Below are 18,146 nucleotides of genomic sequence, written 5' to 3'. Positions count from 1 at the left end.
TGATCTGAGTATATGTTAGGACTTCGTCGCAGCCCAATGCAATATAACTCCATCGCCAGGCAAAACTCGGCCATAGTCAGTTTTGTAACCGATAGGAAGACTGCTCATTGTCCAAATACGTGTTCTTTCATAGGTTTGAGAACGTGGCCCGGCCACTTGGAGACAAGTTATGCAGAATGTGATCATATTCGTGAATCTGCAGCGAATCATGGTACTTTACAAGAAAGCCCGAAAAATCAAAACCGTCTATCTCAAACGCCATGCCGATGATAGTGCCTGCACTAGAAGTCTAGAAATAATGGATGATGATAATGTACGCTCTGAAAAACAATGACTTTGAGCAGGGATCATTTGTCAAAGATGGCCTTCATGTCGGCGCAAGCGTCCTTATAGAGGATATTCACCTCCGTGGTGTTGCGGAAGGGGTTGGCCGACTTGTCCCAAGCATGGCGCGCCTTCTCGACCATCATCGCGCGCACGTGTTTATTGGTATCTTGTAGTCGACGGCAAAACACCTGGCCCTCGTTTAGCAGCATATCCCATTCACACATGTAGAAGAAGATGTCCTGTGGCAGGGAGTCGCGCAGCGCCTCATCGGTGGCATGTACCGGCGATGCATATGACGACTTGCGCTGCTCAAGATCCGGAACGTAAGATTCGTCAAAGAGATCGGTGAAGAATGACGGGAGCGTCTTGTTAGGCATGATGCTCATTGCGCGACGGTGCTCACGGGGTTCGTCGAAGTCCAGGATGGGATACCAGCAGAAGAGCGCAACAATTTGCAAGTCGCTGGCGGTCACTGCCACCAGTTGATGAGTAGAATCGGCTCGGCTCAACCAGCGCTCATGTTCAGCCTGAACAATCAGGTCCCGGAGCCGCAGAGGTACCGTGACAGCCAAGTTTCCGCCAGCGGAGAAGCCGCTGAGCGCGATCCGAGAGACATCAAGGCCTAATTCTGCTGCATGGCTGGCGAGATACTGGAGAGCTAGGACGCCGTCATCAACAGCGGCGGGAAACGGATGTTCGGGCGCTCGGCGATAACCAACGCTGACAACGACAGCGCCAACGTCGGAGATGACGGATTGGGCCCATCGGGAATCGTCAGACGGACCTCCGAGGGTAAATCCGCCGCCGTGGAAGTTCACAACGACCGGCAGCCGGCGGCCCTCCTTCCGATTACGTGAGTAATCGGGCGGACAGTAGAATTGTAAGACGACTTTGGATGATCCAGACGGGAACGAACGGGAGAAATTTGGGCTCGGAGGCCGCGGGTGTGGAATGTTATGGAAGAACATGCCCAGACGCATCAGGAACCGCCAGAATACGGCCTGGACATACAGCCACCAGCGAGAAGTCGCCATGACAGCTAGATCATCAGCTGGACAAGAGTAGCACGGAGGTAGGGAAGTTGAATGCCGTGCTCCGTAGCGTAGCAGGCCGCGGTACGATAAGCAAAGGAGTCCAAATGGTCTGCAACCACGGGCAAGTGGGATTTGACAGGAGAAAAAGGTAGAACTCGATCCTGCGAGCAGAAGATGATAGTGAGAACGAGAGGAATGAAAGTGAACGAAGTTAGTTGTGAGAGGAAGAAACAGCGCGACAGAGTAGTAGAGTGAGGCAATGCAAAGACGAAAGCCAAGAAGGCCGAGACTTGTGCGGAGAAGAGAGCCGATCACAGTGGTACGTAGGAGTATAAAAATATAAGAGCGAGGGGCTGTCGGCAAGTACAATTCACATGAGGGATTGAGGGAAACCTGGTATGTACTAGTTCAAAGATAGTAAACAATGGCAGGTAATGATGATGCTATCGAACTGTCGCAACTCCTCCGGGCAGAGTGATTTGACGGCCCCAAATCCCGGATTCTCCCTGAGTCCACAGCGAGGAATGACATCACGGCCCTGGTTCATCCCACCAGCAGCAGCCATCAAGTTTAAGGCTGAAGTCCTTCTTTATAAGCTTTTTGCCCTCCTTGGACTTCCTCACAAAAAAACAAAGCGTTCCTGAACTCTCTCCAAGTAACTCCACGGGGCTGACGCAGCCTTACTCACAGTCTTACTCATACTCGCTCCCCATTCGAGTGCTCCAGGGTCCAGGTCCAACCCAATCCCCCGCGGCCTGCCCCTCTTATTATTCTTCTGCCTCACCTTATTCTCTTCCCCTTCGTTCCCCTCATCGCATGCTCTGTCCAGTTTCGCAGTTAGCAGACCGTCACCATGTCCATTAAGCGGGCACTATCCAAAATCAAGCCAAAGCTTGGAAATGGCGAGTCTCCTCCGGCCTCCCCAACACATTCCAGACAAGGCTCGACATCTCGCACCTCCTCGCCTCGCCGCAACATTCTGAGCAGCTTTCTCCCTAGCCGGGACTCTGCTTCTTCCTCGGAAGATGTCTCCGACGATGCCTCCGGTGCAGGCACTGTGAGTAAAAACCAACAGAAGCGCCTCGCTCGTCGCCAGAGGAAGAGCGAGCAGCGCTCTCGGATGAGCGAGGACGTTGGTGGCGCCTCATCCGAGTCCGAGCGTCGTCATAAGGACGAGATCAACCAGGCCATTCGCGAGGAAACCCCTGAGATGCGCGGACGGTATGGCGACCTTCCCCTGCTACAGTCGACTACGCGAAAGCGAGAGAAACGCCTCGACTTCGACACCATTACTGCGGACATGGTCGATCAGCAGGTGTTCTTTCAGGCTAGATTGCACATCATACGTCGGATGAGCGCGAAGCTGGTTTTCCTGGTCTTCCGGCAGCAGCTGTCAACCTTTCAGGGTGTCTTACACGAGGAGCCTGGCGTAAAGTCCATTGCCATGGTTCAATGGGCTGAGCACTTGAAGACGGGCTCCATTGTCCAAGTTCGCGGTATAATCAAGGCTCCCGATGTTCCTGTCCTGGGATGCACGATTCACGACGTCGAGGTGTCCATTGACGAAGTTCATCTTGTTGTTCGCCGTGAGGAGCCTGTTCCTTTCAGTGTCTATGAGGCGGAGATCCGCACGGCGGAGGAAGACCTGGTCGAAGGCCGTCGCAGCCATATCTCGGACCGCACCCGTCTGACAAACCGCCTGCTCGACTTGCGCACCCCTACCTCCCAATCTATTTTCCGTGTCCAGTCTGCTGTCGGCAATCTTTTCCGGTCCGCTTTGGATGAACGGAGATTCATCGAAATCCACACCCCCAAATTACAAGGTGCCGCTACCGAGTCTGGTGCAAGCGTCTTCGACGTCAACTATTTCGGGCGCGATGCTTTCTTGGCGCAAAGCCCCCAGCTTGCCAAACAAATGGCCATTGCAGCCGATTTCGGTCGTGTATATGAGATCGGAGCCGTTTTCCGTGCGGAAAACTCCAACACGCACCGCCACTTGACAGAGTATACCGGCCTTGATATCGAGATGTCGATCGAGGAACACTATCACGAGATGTTAGAAGTGCTGGATGCCGTCATCAAGAATATCCTCAAGGGTATCTACACGAAATACCGCCGCGAGATCGAAATCATCAAGCACCAATTCCCCTCCGAAGACCTTGTTTGGCTTGACGAAACCCCAGTCATCCGCTTCACCGACGGTATCAGAATGCTCAATGAATCAGGGTGGCGGGATGATGAAGGCAACCCGCTGGCTGAAGACAAGGACCTCGGTACTCGAGATGAGATCCGTCTTGGTGAACTAGTCAAGGAGAAGTACAAGACCGACTACTACGTCCTCGACAAGTTCCCCGTCGATGCCCGTCCTTTCTATGCGATGCCCGACCCCGATGATGGCCGTTTCACCAACTCGTTTGATATGTTCATTCGTGGTCAAGAAATTGTCTCTGGAGGTCAGCGTATCCATGATCCCCACATGCTCGAGGAGAACATGCGCCGTGTTGGCATCAACCCCGACACAATGGAGGAATACATGGAAGGTTTCCGCTGGGGAGCTCCGCCGCACGCGGGTGCTGGTATCGGCTTGGAACGAATGCTCATGCTCATTCTGAAGTTGGGTAACATTCGTCTCGCATCTCTCTTCCATCGCGACCCGAAGAGTTTCCCTGCCAAACCGCCCGCCCTGCAATTGCGCCACCCTGAATCATCCACCATCGACCCGCCATGGGTTAAGGAGAGAAGAGGTGCCGTGGCTCAGAGTGAAACTGAACTGCAACCAATCGAGCACTTGATTGCAAACTATGGTGATGCTACTTCCACATCGTGGGGTGACGAACGGTTCAAGATCTGGCGTGATATGGCCACTGGTGCAGCTGTTTCTTACGTGGTCAGCAGCAGCAACTACGCTGTGATTCCCGGCAACCCGCTGTGTGATGCTAGACAATATGGCCGGGTTATCTCTCAGTTCCTGCAATGGCTTCGCCGTGAAACCAAATACAAGCCCATCTGGCTACTCTGCTCTCCTGAAGTCGAGACCGTGCTCGGCGAGAAACTTGGCTGGCGCAGCTTGTCCTGCATTGCAGAAGAAGTGGTAGAGCCCTCACGCAACCAAGCTGCCATGGATGGTGAGCTTGCCCGGAAGATTCGTCGCACAGAGAATGAGGGTATCAAGATTGTGGCCCTCAACCAGGGCGAGATGGTGTCTGAAAGCGTTCGTGAAGCGATTGATAAACGCATTGAAGACTGGAAGAACGGCCGCAAGGGTACCCAGGTGCATCTTTCAGACATCCACCCATGGCGCGATCACGAACACCGCTGGTACTTCTACGCGGTGGACAAGGAAGGTACAATCTGTGCCTTTGTCACTCTGGTCCTGATCTCGCCCACCTACGGCATGCAGGTCAAATACACCTTTGACTTCCCCGGCTCTCCCAACGGTGTCATCGAGTCTCTTATCACCCACGCCATCCAAACAGCCGGTCGCACCGGCGTCAAGAAACTCACCTTCGGCGCTGGAGCAACCAACACCTTGACCCCGGGTCACAACATGCACGGAGCCAAGATGAAGATGCTCCAGCACACCTACGATGCCCTCGCGAAGCAATTCCACCTTGTTCGCAAGAGCGAGTTCCGTGCCAAACTCGGTGCCGAGGACGAACCGCTCTACATCGCGTACCCCCCTCACGGCCTCGGCCAGAAAGGTATCCGGGCCATTCTGCACTTTTTCGAAGATTAATCGGAGAATTTATGGGAATCTCATACACCATTGTTGCATATGACCTTGGTTCGTCAGATAGAGTGGCTTTGATCTGGTCTCTTTTCATTTGTTTGCTCATCATGGTCTTTTCGATTATTCCCCCATCTGTTAGTTATCAAGATGTCTTCCTGTTTTAGCTGGATACATGAACCCATACACGAACTGCTCCAATGCCTAGGTCTTTACGAAATAATACACTACAATTCTCAAATCATTTTCAAATCATTTTCTTTCTAAGAACGTTTGCTTTCTCGATTTTTATCCATTGAAATGGCTCGTTTGATCTAGATCTACTAATATCAAGCGGAAGGGCTATTGGCTTCTTACCTTCTGTTTGCCAGATGCTCTGAGAGCTATCTACCCTGATAAGAATAGATGAGAATAGACTTGGTACATAACGGCGCCCGCAAAATCACATCGATCCGTGTGAGTTTGTTATAATGCAGTTGGTGGAATGGGCCGTTAGGAGGCCACAGCATTGTTTCTTCCTGAGCCCACAGGCGTCCTCTTGCTTATTGGACCTTCTTTTCGTCACCCCGTTCAGCCGGACCAGCGAGATTCACCACACTCGCAAACTCTCTAGCGATCCACCTCGCTATAATGACTGCGAAGCATGAGACAACGCCTATCCAAGCTGCCGTCGGGACCAGACTCTTCGGAAACACGTTGCCTAGAAACGGGTCGAGGATGATATCCGCCAGTACCGGTGGTACGTTTTCCATCAATTCTGTATCCAGCGAGAAATAATCTGCCGCGGCGGAGATGCGAAGGAGTAGCGCCGAGTACGCATCTGAGTTGCCGCCCTGACGACTGGGTATGGCCGCTGCAGAGTAGGAGCTTATAGTGTCTAAAAGTGAACGGTCTTCTAAGAGTTCGTGCACGGTATACGTCGATAGCGTAAACGCGGTTGGTTGCTATTTGCCGCAGAGTCAGTCAGACAGGAACATACAAACATTTTCAGGTTGCGTATGGGGAGGACGTACAGTAGCCAGCCAGCAAATGCGCACCTCGTACCGTTGTCCGGGGTTGAGGTTCTCGAGCAGATACCAGGAGTCCGTGCCACGGATTTCCACTTCTGTAGGGGAAGATGCATTGAGTCTTGTCCGGAGCATGCCATTTGCGGGCGTGAGGCGTTCAAGCCCTAGATCACCGAGCGCTGAATCTGTAGAGACCGCCGAGGGGGCGATAAAGATGGTTTTCTCGACATTGGCGCCGACGAGAGAGAGCAAAAATGCTATGTAGGTGTATGTAAGGAGCATCCTGAATGTATTCACATGGTCCAGATGACGCTTGCATAGACGGATTGGCTCAATTCAGGTCTGGAATCTGAGCTCCGTACACTGTAGTCCCTAGCCGGAGAAAGTACTCCGCAAACACGGATATGAGATGTGATGCCTCTCAATTGGCGATTGCAATTATCGACCGACCCGCATCATGAGCACCAAGAATACATGGTCCTGTCCAGTGCGGAAGAGCAAATAAGCTCATGTAAAAAACGTTTCTAGAAGATCGTGTAACATTTAGGCAGATAATCGAGTTTGCCGGCGCTTCAACGGCCGGATTTCGCTGCTGCACGTGACTATCCTGCTTACTCATTCTTCACCGCTAGGAGCGACGCGGGTCTCTGGCACCCAATCACAGCGGCCGGATCGCAACGCGACCCAAATCGGATGGATCAACAACTTCAACAAGACAGCAAAAGAGGTTAAGTGACAGCGCATAAACGAAGAGGACAACAAAAAAAATCGTCCCCAGCAAATCGAATCGTCCGATCGCCCGAAATCCCAGGCAATTGCTTTTGCTGCTAAATCCCGCCGTTGCCAATAGTGAGTTCGCGGCGCTCCCACCGGTTCCAAGCGTGTTCAGGCTCGGTTGCCCCCCTCTGTTGTTCCCCCCATATCTCTTCCTCGCTTTTTGTGGTTCCCGCCTATTATTTACCCAACCCCTGAAGCCCGTCCAGAACTCCAGATCGTCCGCTGGGCCTAGTTTTCTGCTCTTCTTCTCGTTCTCCAATCTCTACCCTTTCCATCTCACCCTTTACCTTTCTAACCTCACCCACCCACACAGACAAAATGAGAGAAGTTATTAGCTTGAACGGTGCGTTTTGTGACCCGTGCCCCTCGCTTGTCTGCTCTACTAACTTGCCTTTGCTCTTTAGTCGGCCAGGCCGGTTGTCAGATCGCCAATTCCTGCTGGGAGGTAAATCAATCACGTCTTGGATAATTTATGAGAAGGGGGTGGAAAAAATGGACAGCCGATAGGGGCGTGAAAATTTGGAGAGTGCTGACTTTTCTTGGTGTTTAGCTCTACTGCCTTGAGCACGGCATCCAGGTATGTGAATATTGGGGTTGAGATCAAGACTCAATGCCTTTCTCTGCTCTTTTGATTGCCCATTGTGATAGTTTGGCAATGCGTGGTGTTGACTGACTGACTGTTTAGCCCGATGGATACTTGACCGAGGAACGCAAGCAGGAAGACCCTGACCACGGATTCAGCACCTTCTTCTCCGAGACTGGTACGCATCAATAACACGCGACTTTGACTACAATCGTGCTCTTCTGACACGCGTCTTGATTTCAGGCCAAGGAAAATACGTTCCCCGTACCATCTACGCCGATCTTGAGCCCAACGTTGTCGACGAGGTCCGCACTGGCACCTACCGCAGCCTTTTCCACCCCGAGAACCTGATCACTGGCAAGGAGGATGCCTCAAACAACTATGCTCGTGGTCACTACACCGTTGGTAAGGAGATGATCGACCAGGTCCTGGACAAGGTCCGCCGCATGGCAGACTCTTGCTCTGGTCTCCAGGGTTTCCTCGTCTTCCACTCCTTCGGTGGTGGTACCGGTTCCGGTTTCGGTGCTCTTCTGATGGAGCGTCTCTCTGTCGACTACGGCAAGAAGTCTAAGCTCGAGTTCTGCGTCTACCCCGCCCCCCAGAATGCTACCTCCGTTGTCGAGCCCTACAACTCCATCCTCACCACCCACACCACCCTTGAGCACTCCGACTGCAGCTTCATGGTCGACAACGAGGCTATCTACGACATCTGCCGCCGCAACCTCGGTATCGAGCGCCCCAGCTACGAGAACCTCAACCGTCTGATCGCTCAGGTCGTCTCTTCCATCACCGCTTCTCTGCGTTTCGATGGTTCCCTCAACGTTGATCTGAACGAGTTCCAGACCAACCTTGTCCCCTACCCCCGTATTCACTTCCCTCTGGTGGCCTACTCCCCCGTCATCTCCGCCGACAAGGCCTCCCACGAAGCCAACTCCGTTCAAGACATCACCATGTCTTGCTTCGAGCCCAACAACCAGATGGTCAAGTGTGACCCCCGCAACGGCAAGTACATGGCCACCTGTCTGCTGTACCGTGGTGATGTCGTCCCCAAGGAGACCCACGCCGCCGTCGCTACACTCAAGACCAAGCGTACCATCCAGTTCGTCGACTGGTGCCCTACTGGTTTCAAGATTGGTATCTGCTACCAGCCCCCTCAACAGGTCCCCAACGGAGACCTCGCCAAGGTCAACCGTGCTGTGTATGTTTCCATTTATCCCTTTGAGGACGGAGAGTCAGAAGCTAATATAGGAATAGTTGCATGCTGTCCAACACCACCGCCATCTCCGAGGCCTGGTCCGCTCTCGACCACAAGTTCGACCTCATGTACTCCAAGCGTGCCTTCGTTCACTGGTACGTTGGTGAGGGTATGGAGGAAGGTGAATTCTCTGAGGCTCGTGAGGATCTTGCCGCCCTTGAGCGCGACTACGAGGAAGTTGCCAGCGACTCCCTGGAGGAGGAGGGTGAGGAGGTTGAGTACTAGGTGTAAAGCTTCTTTAACGATTCTGTTGGGAGCCAGGGTAGCCTAGATGATACGCTGGCTGCATGCAAATAGGAGAACTTGGCTTAGTACAGATTATTGTGGCTTTTCTGTTGATATATTTTTAATATTCCCGAAACAGCGAAAATTTACCTCTCGTTGACTATTTAATCTGGCTTGATACGGAGTATGCAATGTGGTAGTGGAAATGCTCGCGCCTGCATGTAAGCTGCTCATACATTTGGGGGCAGTAATGGTGGGAATTAACCAGAAAATTGCTCTGGTCATTGAGAATACGAGAACAATCATAATAACATTGAGCAAATTACATAGCTTCGAGCAGATCAAACAGTTCGTAGCGCCATTGTTGGGGTTTAGACTGCATACTGGCCCCCAGGAACAGGAGGTCGAGGATGGCACTGACCGCCCAGCTAACGCGGCCCCCTCGAAAGACATCACCCTGAACCCGAACCAAGCCCAGGCGCCTGCTACTCCAAGACCCGATTCTAATAATAATCTCTCTACCTACTCTTTTACCCCTTAAGAGCTTCTACCCTGGCTCTTCCACCTTTTGCTCAGTGTGGGCTTGACTAAGTGCCTTCCCTCTTACGAACTCCGTACCCCATAGCTTCCGTAACCCAAGACAGCTGTCGCCTGGTCCGCCCATATATATGCCCGTCTAGTGACATCCGTGACGGCCCGCTTCATACAACCATTCCGCATATAACGTTGGATCCCAAGAAGGAACCTGCTCCTTGTGAGCTATCATAATGGCTGACAATTGTGAGTTTCGACAACCATAACCCGCCTCAATTGCGGGGAGCCGGTCACCTCTCAGGGGACCGGATGGGGTATGACGGCAAACGGAACTGACGGATGTTTGCTTCTTTGACAGCGCGCCAACCGAGTCTGAACCTGACTCCTGAAGAGAAGCGAGTCTTCTACCAGCTTTTCCAAGTCGCCGATACGACAAACCTCGGTGTCATTACAGGCGAGATCGCCGTCCCGTTCTTCGAGAAGACCAAGCTTGCCCCGGAAACACTCGGATTGGTATGTCGAGATTCAAGCTTCCTCAGTATCACACGCGCTCGTCTAACTATGCAATTCGTCTTGCCGGTATTAGATATGGCAAATTGCGGACAGGGAGAATAGGGGGCTTTTGACCCCCTCCGGGTTTGGCATCGTGATGCGATTGATTGGACACGCTCAGGCTGGTCGCGCACCTACGGATGAATTGGCATTACAACGTAAGTGGGTTTAGTTCCTGGGAGATTTGTCTTTTGGGCTATATGAGAAGCGATCCCGCATATATGTGTGGTGCTAACCAACTGCAGCTGGCCCGTTACCCAAGTTCGATGGCATTCCCATTGATGCCGCTATCCCGTCTCCGCATGATGCCGGCGCAAGCAGTCCACAGCCAGCCTCTGGTCCCATCCGGGTTCCGTCTTTGAACCCTGAAGATATCAACAAGTTTGTTTCGTTGTTTGAGAAGTCGGACGTCGCTAGAAGTGGAACTATATCTGGTAAGCAAACGTCAGCGCAAATGGTGTGTCTCGAATAGCATTGACCCGTGGAACTCTGTGGTAGGTGAGACTGCGAAACAGATCTTCGAACGTGCAAGGCTTCCAAATGAGATTCTCGGCCGGATATGGACCCTGGCTGATACTAAGCAACGGGGAGTACTGGATGCGACGGAGTTCGTTATCGCGATGCACTTGTTATCATCGTATAAATCTGGCGTGATGAGAGGAATCCCCCAAGTGCTGCCGCCTGGCCTATACGAAGCAGCTGCTCGACGAGGTGGTCGACCTTCCTTCAGTGGACCACGGCCTGGACTCGATGTTCCTCCGGTTCCCGCAATTCCGAAGCAGTTCACAGGTCCCCAGAGGACTCAGAGTCCGCTCAGCAGGCAACAATTTGGGTCTCCTCTCTCTGCGCAGTCCACGGGTGGTGACTGGCTGGTTTCCCCACAGGAGAAACTCCAGTTTGACAACTACTTTAACACTGTCGACACGACGAAATCTGGGGTTATTAGCGGCGACCAAGCTGTAGGGTTCTTTACCAAAGCACAGCTGCCTGAGGAGACCTTGGCTCAGATTTGGGATCTCGCGGATATTGATGCTGATGGCCAATTGACGAGGGATGAATTTGCCGTTGCCATGTATTTGATTCGCCAGCAGTTCACGAACAAGGGACCTTTGCCCCAGATTTTACCCCCCGCGCTGATTCCGCCGAGTATGCGTCGAGCGAGCTCTACGCACGCGGCGCCGGTTTCTGCTCCAGTCCCTGCTCCGGCTGCAGCACCGTCTCACCCTCCTGTCCCGGTGCAGACAGCTGCGGATGACCTCTTCGGTCTTGATCCATTCGCAACCGGACCTGCAGCCCCAGCGCCTGCTCCTGCTCCTGCTCAAGTTCCACAGTCAACGGGCAACTCAAACTCTCCTTTTGCAACACCGAGCTCACCACTCCACCGAACGTCCCCACCGGCTACCGCAAACTCATTCAAGCCTTTTATTCCCACGTCAACCTTCGGTCAAAGTTTGCAACCACAGGCGACTGGTGCATCGTCCGTTCCCTCAATGTCTAGAACACCTCAACCGGCGGATGACCTTCTTGGAGATAACGATCCCGAAGAGTCTAACAAGTTGACCCAGGAGACTACCGAGCTTGCGAATTTATCCAATCAGATTGGCTCCCTCGCGAATGAGATGCAGAACGTTCAGACGAAGCGAAGTGCTACTGAGCAAGAACTGTCACAAACTTCCCAGCAGAAACGTGACTTCGAATCTCGTCTTGCGCAGGCTCGGGCAATGTACGAACAAGAGGTAAAGCATTTCAAAACCTTGGAAGAACGCCTGAAAACCTCAAAAGCGGAGACGACCAAGCTTCAGTCAGAGTATGCTTTAATTGAAGGTAGCCGACAGGATTTACAAAACCAGTACAACAAGGTATCTGCTGCCCTCGCGGCCGACCAGCAGGAGAATGCAAGCTTGAAGGAGAAGATTCGGGAAGCCAATGCAACAGTCGCTCAGCTGAAGCCTGCTCTAGAGAAAATTCGTTCAGAAGCACGTCAACAGAAGGGTCTAGCGGCGATCAACAAGAAGCAATTGGCTACCGTAGAGGGAGAACGGGATAAGATTCAAGGAGAGATTGATGACCTGTCCAAGGAGCAGCCAGCAGAGCCCGAGAGGGTTGCGTCCCCTGTCAGCAACCCTCCCGCTGTTGCAAGCCCGGCTACCTCTACGGCTAGCCAGCATACTAATCCCTTCTTTAAACGCACAGTGACTGGCTCGAGTGAGAGCAACAACATAACTTCGCCTCCGATTTCGAACGATCAACAGCGCACCTTTGATAGTCTCTTTGGTCCATCGTTTGGTGCTGTTCCAGCAACGGCTGTAACCCCCCCTCCCCCAACCTCGTTCCGCGCCGACTCTCGAGCAGACTCAGTAAGGTCTCCATCCGGCTCTGGGGTTCCAACTCCTTCAATGTCCCCACCACCGTCCTCTGCTGGTGCGTTCGGCTCAGAGCCACCCGCGCCGGCTCTATCCAGGCAAATGACGCCGAATGCTCTTCCTTTAACTGGAACGCTCTCCGACACCACTTCCACTAAGGTTTCTCCACCAGCTAGTCGGTTTGGCACTCAGGATGCATCCAGTGTTGGCACTCCTTCACAAGCTGGTGTCAGTGAGGCTTATCCTACCTCAACATCTCCTTTCGATGAGACGGAGGATTCAAAGGAACGATTCCCAGCGATCCCTGGTGCTTTCGAAACTCCTTCCGGGCCTACCACATCCCCAGGGAGTGAGGACAGACCGGCTGATGCAAAGGACCCTAGCTTTGACGAATTGTTTGGCGGGCCAGCTCATCAGCGATCCAAGTCTCAACAAAACAATGATTTTGAAGAGGCCTTCGCTGCCATGAAGGGACCGAACGCGGCTAGCACCAACGGTGCTCCAGAGTCCGAATTCCCTCCTATCCACGAGATTGATGATGATGACGATGATGACGACAGCACTGATAGCGAAGCACAGTTGGGTTTCGATGATAACTTCGCGCCTGCTTTCCCTCAGAACCATGCAGCCTCGAACTCCGAACAAATTGAGCCCTCGCAACTTGCCGCTTTCCCAACTCCGGGAGCTGCCAGTACTCCGACTGGGCCTCCTCCTCCTGTCGAGTCACAACCTAGTCCTCCTAAGTATGATGTGGAAGCCGAGAAGCATGCTCCAGGCAATATGCCGCCAGAGTTCGGTGGATTGCTACCAGAAAGGGGTGATCCAACTCAAGCCCCAGACGCTCCTCATTCCGTAGAGACAACGACTGGAGCGCCAATTGTAGGCGGAGAGGCTCAACATGACGGCACTGAGACAACTCCGCCTGCACAAGCTCAAAGCGGAAGCAAGGCTCCAGATTTTGAAGCTGCCTTCTCCGGCCTGAACCTCGCCCCTGCTAAGGAGGCAGACGATGATGATGATGACGACGATTTTCCGCGATCTGAGGGCAAGCCCAACATGGATTTCAATTTCTCATTTGACTCCGCAGCTGCTCAGCAGCAAAAGGCTGCTCCTCCCGCTAGTGCACCTGGAAACCCGGACTCCGATTTCTTCAGCTTCGATCAAAGCGCCCCTGCTTCCACGTCTTCTGGCGCTGCCAATCCCGCCGCCAAACCAGAAGACCATGACTGGGATGCGCTTTTCGCTCCATTAGATAACATAAAATCACCTGGTGCCGAGGCAACAAACGGAGCGGCGCCTACAGCATCTTCCCCCGACCCAAAACAGCCGGGTTGGGCCCTTCAAAATGAGACACAAGATGACCCAAACCTCCAGCGCTTGACGGGTATGGGCTTCCCTAGAGATGCCTCTCTTGCCGCGCTGGAACAGTTCGACTACAATATCGACAAGGTATGTGACTCTTCCTATCGATTTCCAAGGCCCCGCGCTGATCTCATACTACAATAGGCCATCGACCATCTCACGTCCAAAGCATAATTCCTACCCGTCACCACCAACCCAACAACCCAACCCGCCTTATACATCAATGCACATAGTCTAATCCTTCCATTCTCTACCCCATTTCCCTTTTGTCCCTCTCCTTTACATTTTAGCCTTGCCATCACTTGACACTCTACGTTCCTACTGTATCTTGTTTTCTCTTCCAGTTCGCAAAGTGTCATGTACATCCATGCCTCCAACCCCCTTGTCGCTGATACCGATTCATAGCGGTCGATACTTCCTATAAACTTACCCTACTTGTATTGCTACCACGTGTAATCTAGGATCGGGCTACGAGACCGCGAGAACGCCGGAGTATCCGGCCGTTAGTTATAATAATCAAACTAATTCGTATAACTACTTGCCCGCGGGGTGTGGAAGAGGGCGTAGTTCTTATCGAGAAGACGTAGCTCAAATTGTACAAGTTTTAGTTGCTCTGTAAGAGATAAACCCCAATTGCAAGAGAAGCGTAGAATGATGGCCATTAAGATTGTGAGCTGATTTGACTAGGGCGTCACGGTGCGGATATTCTATATTCTAGTACCCTGACTGCCAAATGCCAGTATTCTTACCACCCAGTTTCAAGAAGCCTCAAGGTACGGGACGCATAACAATAGAATACGCCATACATGTTTCTTGCCCATCCTCAACACTGCGCACGTTCTCCACGTGGTTTATCAAGTTTATCGGCCTTCTGTGCAAGGTCCTCCTTTTCAGCTGTCCACGAATACAAGTCGTGCTGCAATGCCCGCCGCTGCAAAGCAACGACTGCTATCATGGTTAGCTCGGATCGAAACTGAAAGGCTAATTGGAGACTTTTACCGAGATCATCAAGAACTTGTTGAGACACTGATTTCTTTTTCCGGAAAAATTTGCAGTGCATGATATCGTCGAAGGCTTGGGACCGCTGCAGCAGGAAGTAGACACCCCCCATAACGCAGAACACACCGAATGAAAATACCCAGATACGGATGATAGCGACGATTGATGTTTGTCCGCCAACAAACCAGCCGAAGTAGCAGAAGAAGCTTGCGACTAAATCCACAACGAAGACTGCCGCTGCTAGCTGCCACGAAGGCAAAGAGGACCAGAAGGGGCCATTGGCTCTGGTAATAAAGATCAACCAGTTCTCGGTGAGGGATATCTCGAGGAAGAGGACTTCGTCGCGTTTGCCATAGTTCTGCACGATCCCTGCATGTTCTCCCGCATTCAACATGGTTGTCAGCGCAATCCACGTTCCTGCGGCCAGGACGATACCCAGTATGACGGACAGACCCCACAGTTTTGGAAGATTCCATTTCACAGGGTCCTTGGAGTACGGTGCATTGTCGTAAGCGATTGCCAGAGTTGCAATATCTGCAAATATTGCGATGAACACCACCAACTGCAAGTTCAGGCTTTCATTCATTGTGGCAATCCATAGGCTGAGAAATATCTCAAGATGCAGAGACAACGCAATTCGATATATCACATATGCATGCATGCGATGGAAGATTTGACGAGAGGTCTTTAGAGCGTCGATAATTGCTGATAGACCAGGGGCGAGGAAAACAATGTCAGCGGCAGACCTGGCAGCGTCTGAAGCGCCTTCCACAGCGATGCCGGTGTCTGCCTTTTTGAGCGACGGCGCGTCATTGACGCCATCTCCTGTCATAGCCACCAAGTACCCTCGTTGCTGTAGGATGTCCACAACGTTATACTTATGCTGAGGCCAAACCTCCGCAAACCCATCCGCTGCTTCAACAAAGTTGTAGAGCTCAGAGCCGGTCATGTCACCGCCACCACCAAGGCCGAGTTTGTCAGAATTATAGACGTTTGTTCCCAGCCCTAATTCACGTGAAGTTTCTCGGGCGATCGGTACAGCATCTCCGGTAAGCATTTTGATTGATAGTCCGAGCGTTTTTGCTTCACTTATAGTCGCTGCGGTGTCGTCGCGTGGCGGGTCAGAGCAAGGCACTATCCCAAGGATTTCCCATTCCCCGTCCGCAGGTTTCCGAGCAACTCCAAGGGAACGAAACCCACGTGTAGCAAACTCGCTCATTTTGGCGGTATACTCTTCCTCGACGTCGCTTGGTATCTGCTGATCCTCGGAGACGGCCTTGAGAACCCACAAAGGCGCTCCCTTGACGCAGGTAATCTCCTTGCCTTCTGGGGACACCACCACAGCTGTGACCTTCTTGGAAACTGGATCGAAGGGGCGAAACCCGCGAACTTTGTATTGTGAAAGAGCTTCTTTGGCACGCGGGTAGTTGGGGAGTGCTTTGATAAACGCCCTGTCGATAGCATCCATACCCTTCAACTTTCTTGAAGCGGCTAAGCAAGCAGTCAACATGAGGTCATTGGGGTCAACACCAGTCACCGTGTAAGGGTCAGACAATGTTAGTTTGTTCTTTGTTAGAGTTCCGGTCTTGTCAGAGCAGAGAACCTCTACTCCCGCCAAAGATTCTATCGCGGAAAGTCTCTGTACAATCGCTTGTCTTTTAGCGAGATAGGCAGCACCTACAGCCATAGTAGTAGTAACAACGGCAGGAAGACCAACGGGTACCCCAATCATTGTGATGGCCAGCGTGAATTCGAGGATAACGATGATCTGATTCGAACGGTAGAAAGACGACACCCAGACAACAATCAAGGTAAGCACCACCAGCACAAGAAGCGTAGCGCCGATATTGTCGAGTACCTCTGTGAAGTGGCCGGAGTTTGCCGATGCAGACTTTACCAGCGCCGCTGTTGTCCCCATAAACGTTTTATCTCCAGTGGCCGTGACGACGAGGTATGCGTGGCCACGCTTAACCACAGATGAGGCGTAACAGACTTCACCCTTGCATTTGTTGACGGCTAAGGATTCTCCGGTCACTGAGGATTGATCGATCTGCAGCAAAGTGTTTGTCCGAACGCGGCCATCGGCGGAAACAATCGTGCCCTGCTAGGAGTTAGCTTTTAGGGCTTTCAAGAATATCACAAAATAAATATTACCTCATCGATCTTCAGAACATCACCCGGTACAACTTCGGTGGCGTCTATTTCGTTTATTCGACCGTCGCGGACCACGATAGCTTTGAGAGCCAAGGACTTCTTGAGCTCGTCCACTATCGACCCTGCTTGGTATTCCTGGACGAAGCCGACAGTGGCGTTGAGAAGAAGTAGAGCACAGATGACACCGAAATCGACCCAGTCTCGTAGTCCGATTGCTAGGATTGCAGCGGCCTATAGCCGATTAGTCTCAGAAATTGTGGAAGCCGGGGTAGAATCGCTCTTGAAACTAACCTCCATCACGAACTGAACCGGGCCAACAAAGAAGAATAAGAACTTTTTGAGCAAGTTCTCCTTTTCCTCTTTCAGCTGGTTGGGACCGTACTTCTTGCAGCGCTGCGTGGCTTCGACTGCAGTAAGACCAACCTTGATGTCGGTGTCAAACTCCGCCTCCGTTGGAACAGATGTCTGCTCCCCGGGATCCAGACTCTTTCTATGAGGACACCCATCCAGAATCTCAAGCTCGTCAATGAGACTGTCGATATCCTGCTCTACATCTTCGTCGGCATCCGCATCCGCATCCGCATCGGTGCAGGTCATTGAAGGGCTCTTTTCCGAGGCTAAAAGGATGGTCTTCGCTTCAGTGGTGTCCATATCGTCAGTTCGCACAACGGCGGGCTGAGGAGCCCTGAAAGGGTTGGTCGAGTTGACGCCTGGAGCATCCATCGGCTGGGCTGTAGAGGTAAAGATGTAGGCGTTGAAGATATACTCCGCCTCAAGGTAACGGTAGAAGGTAAGTGAAGTGCTTGAGGCTGGATAATAAACGCAACATAACCACTGATAGACCGGGCGAGACACGCAAGGGTCCCAACTCCAGAATCGTCATAGAAAGAGTTGGGAATTAGAGAAGGAAGGGCAAAGCAGCCGGAGGGTCGTCCATCGACGCTTCCCTAACCCCTATGCTGGACTCACCATCTCGGTATTGTCATAACAAGTCAACTATGACCTCAGTTGGGTCAATATGTGTAAAGACCAGGAATGTGTAACTGCTTCTGTATATATTTGCGGAGCGGATGTATTGCATCTCTATTCCAATCACCCCAGCCGACTTAGTCCAGCATTTCTTCTCAAATATCCAGGTCTGCCCCATAAAGCCGTGTTTCTGGCGATACCAACGGATATAAGCCGGTATTTGTGTAAATGCCTCGGATAGACGAAGCAGCGAGAAGAACCTGTACAGAAACTCTGCA

The 18,146-nt window shown here is 52.2% G+C and overlaps 6 protein-coding genes across 6 annotated transcripts; 3 read left to right on the top strand and 3 right to left on the bottom strand.

The window, feature by feature from the left end:
- Window positions 1-210: 210 nt before the first annotated feature.
- Window positions 211-1,578, bottom strand: BDW74DRAFT_124736 (alpha/beta hydrolase). The gene has a single exon (XM_073722128.1). It carries the CDS (start codon window positions 1,359-1,361, stop codon window positions 348-350), a length of 1,014 nt encoding a protein of 337 aa, XP_073586193.1. The 5' UTR covers window positions 1,362-1,578; the 3' UTR covers window positions 211-347.
- Window positions 1,579-2,110: 532 nt separating this feature from the next.
- On the top strand, window positions 2,111-5,397 carry erdS (aspartyl-tRNA synthetase, cytoplasmic). The gene has a single exon (XM_073722130.1). The coding sequence runs from the start codon at window positions 2,215-2,217 to the stop codon at window positions 5,095-5,097; it is 2,883 nt and encodes a 960-aa protein (XP_073586192.1). The 5' UTR covers window positions 2,111-2,214; the 3' UTR covers window positions 5,098-5,397.
- BDW74DRAFT_124733 (uncharacterized protein) lies at window positions 5,364-6,732 on the bottom strand. Its single transcript, XM_073722127.1, has 2 exons — window positions 6,102-6,732; window positions 5,364-6,032 (listed from the first exon to the last, which is right to left on the bottom strand). Exons 1-2 carry the CDS (start codon window positions 6,375-6,377, stop codon window positions 5,631-5,633), a joined length of 678 nt encoding a protein of 225 aa, XP_073586191.1. The 5' UTR covers window positions 6,378-6,732; the 3' UTR covers window positions 5,364-5,630.
- A 458-nt stretch (window positions 6,733-7,190) lies between these two features.
- On the top strand, window positions 7,191-8,935 carry BDW74DRAFT_166841 (tubulin alpha chain; the record flags this gene model as incomplete). Its single annotated transcript, XM_073726606.1, has 6 exons — window positions 7,191-7,215; window positions 7,277-7,317; window positions 7,423-7,449; window positions 7,558-7,633; window positions 7,699-8,653; window positions 8,710-8,935. The coding sequence occupies 6 exons, from the start codon at window positions 7,191-7,193 to the stop codon at window positions 8,933-8,935; spliced, it is 1,350 nt and encodes a 449-aa protein (XP_073586190.1).
- A 491-nt stretch (window positions 8,936-9,426) lies between these two features.
- On the top strand, window positions 9,427-14,275 carry BDW74DRAFT_124696 (EF hand domain protein). Its single transcript, XM_073722125.1, has 6 exons — window positions 9,427-9,715; window positions 9,828-9,982; window positions 10,056-10,179; window positions 10,267-10,455; window positions 10,520-13,833; window positions 13,891-14,275. The coding sequence occupies exons 1-6, from the start codon at window positions 9,703-9,705 to the stop codon at window positions 13,918-13,920; spliced, it is 3,825 nt and encodes a 1,274-aa protein (XP_073586189.1). The 5' UTR covers window positions 9,427-9,702; the 3' UTR covers window positions 13,921-14,275.
- A 294-nt stretch (window positions 14,276-14,569) lies between these two features.
- BDW74DRAFT_166837 (plasma-membrane proton-efflux P-type ATPase) lies at window positions 14,570-17,550 on the bottom strand (the record flags this gene model as incomplete). Its single annotated transcript, XM_073726605.1, has 4 exons — window positions 14,570-14,691; window positions 14,746-16,846; window positions 16,900-17,130; window positions 17,191-17,550. 4 exons carry the CDS (start codon window positions 17,548-17,550, stop codon window positions 14,570-14,572), a joined length of 2,814 nt encoding a protein of 937 aa, XP_073586188.1.
- Window positions 17,551-18,146: the final 596 nt, after the last annotated feature.

The sequence above is a fragment of the Aspergillus multicolor genome (genome assembly GCF_047715735.1).
Source record: "Aspergillus multicolor strain CBS 133.54 unplaced genomic scaffold BDW74scaffold_6, whole genome shotgun sequence".
Taxonomy (NCBI): domain Eukaryota; kingdom Fungi; phylum Ascomycota; class Eurotiomycetes; order Eurotiales; family Aspergillaceae; genus Aspergillus; species Aspergillus multicolor.
Note: the sequence above shows the minus strand (reverse complement) of the source record. Positions and strands in the feature narration are given on the sequence as shown.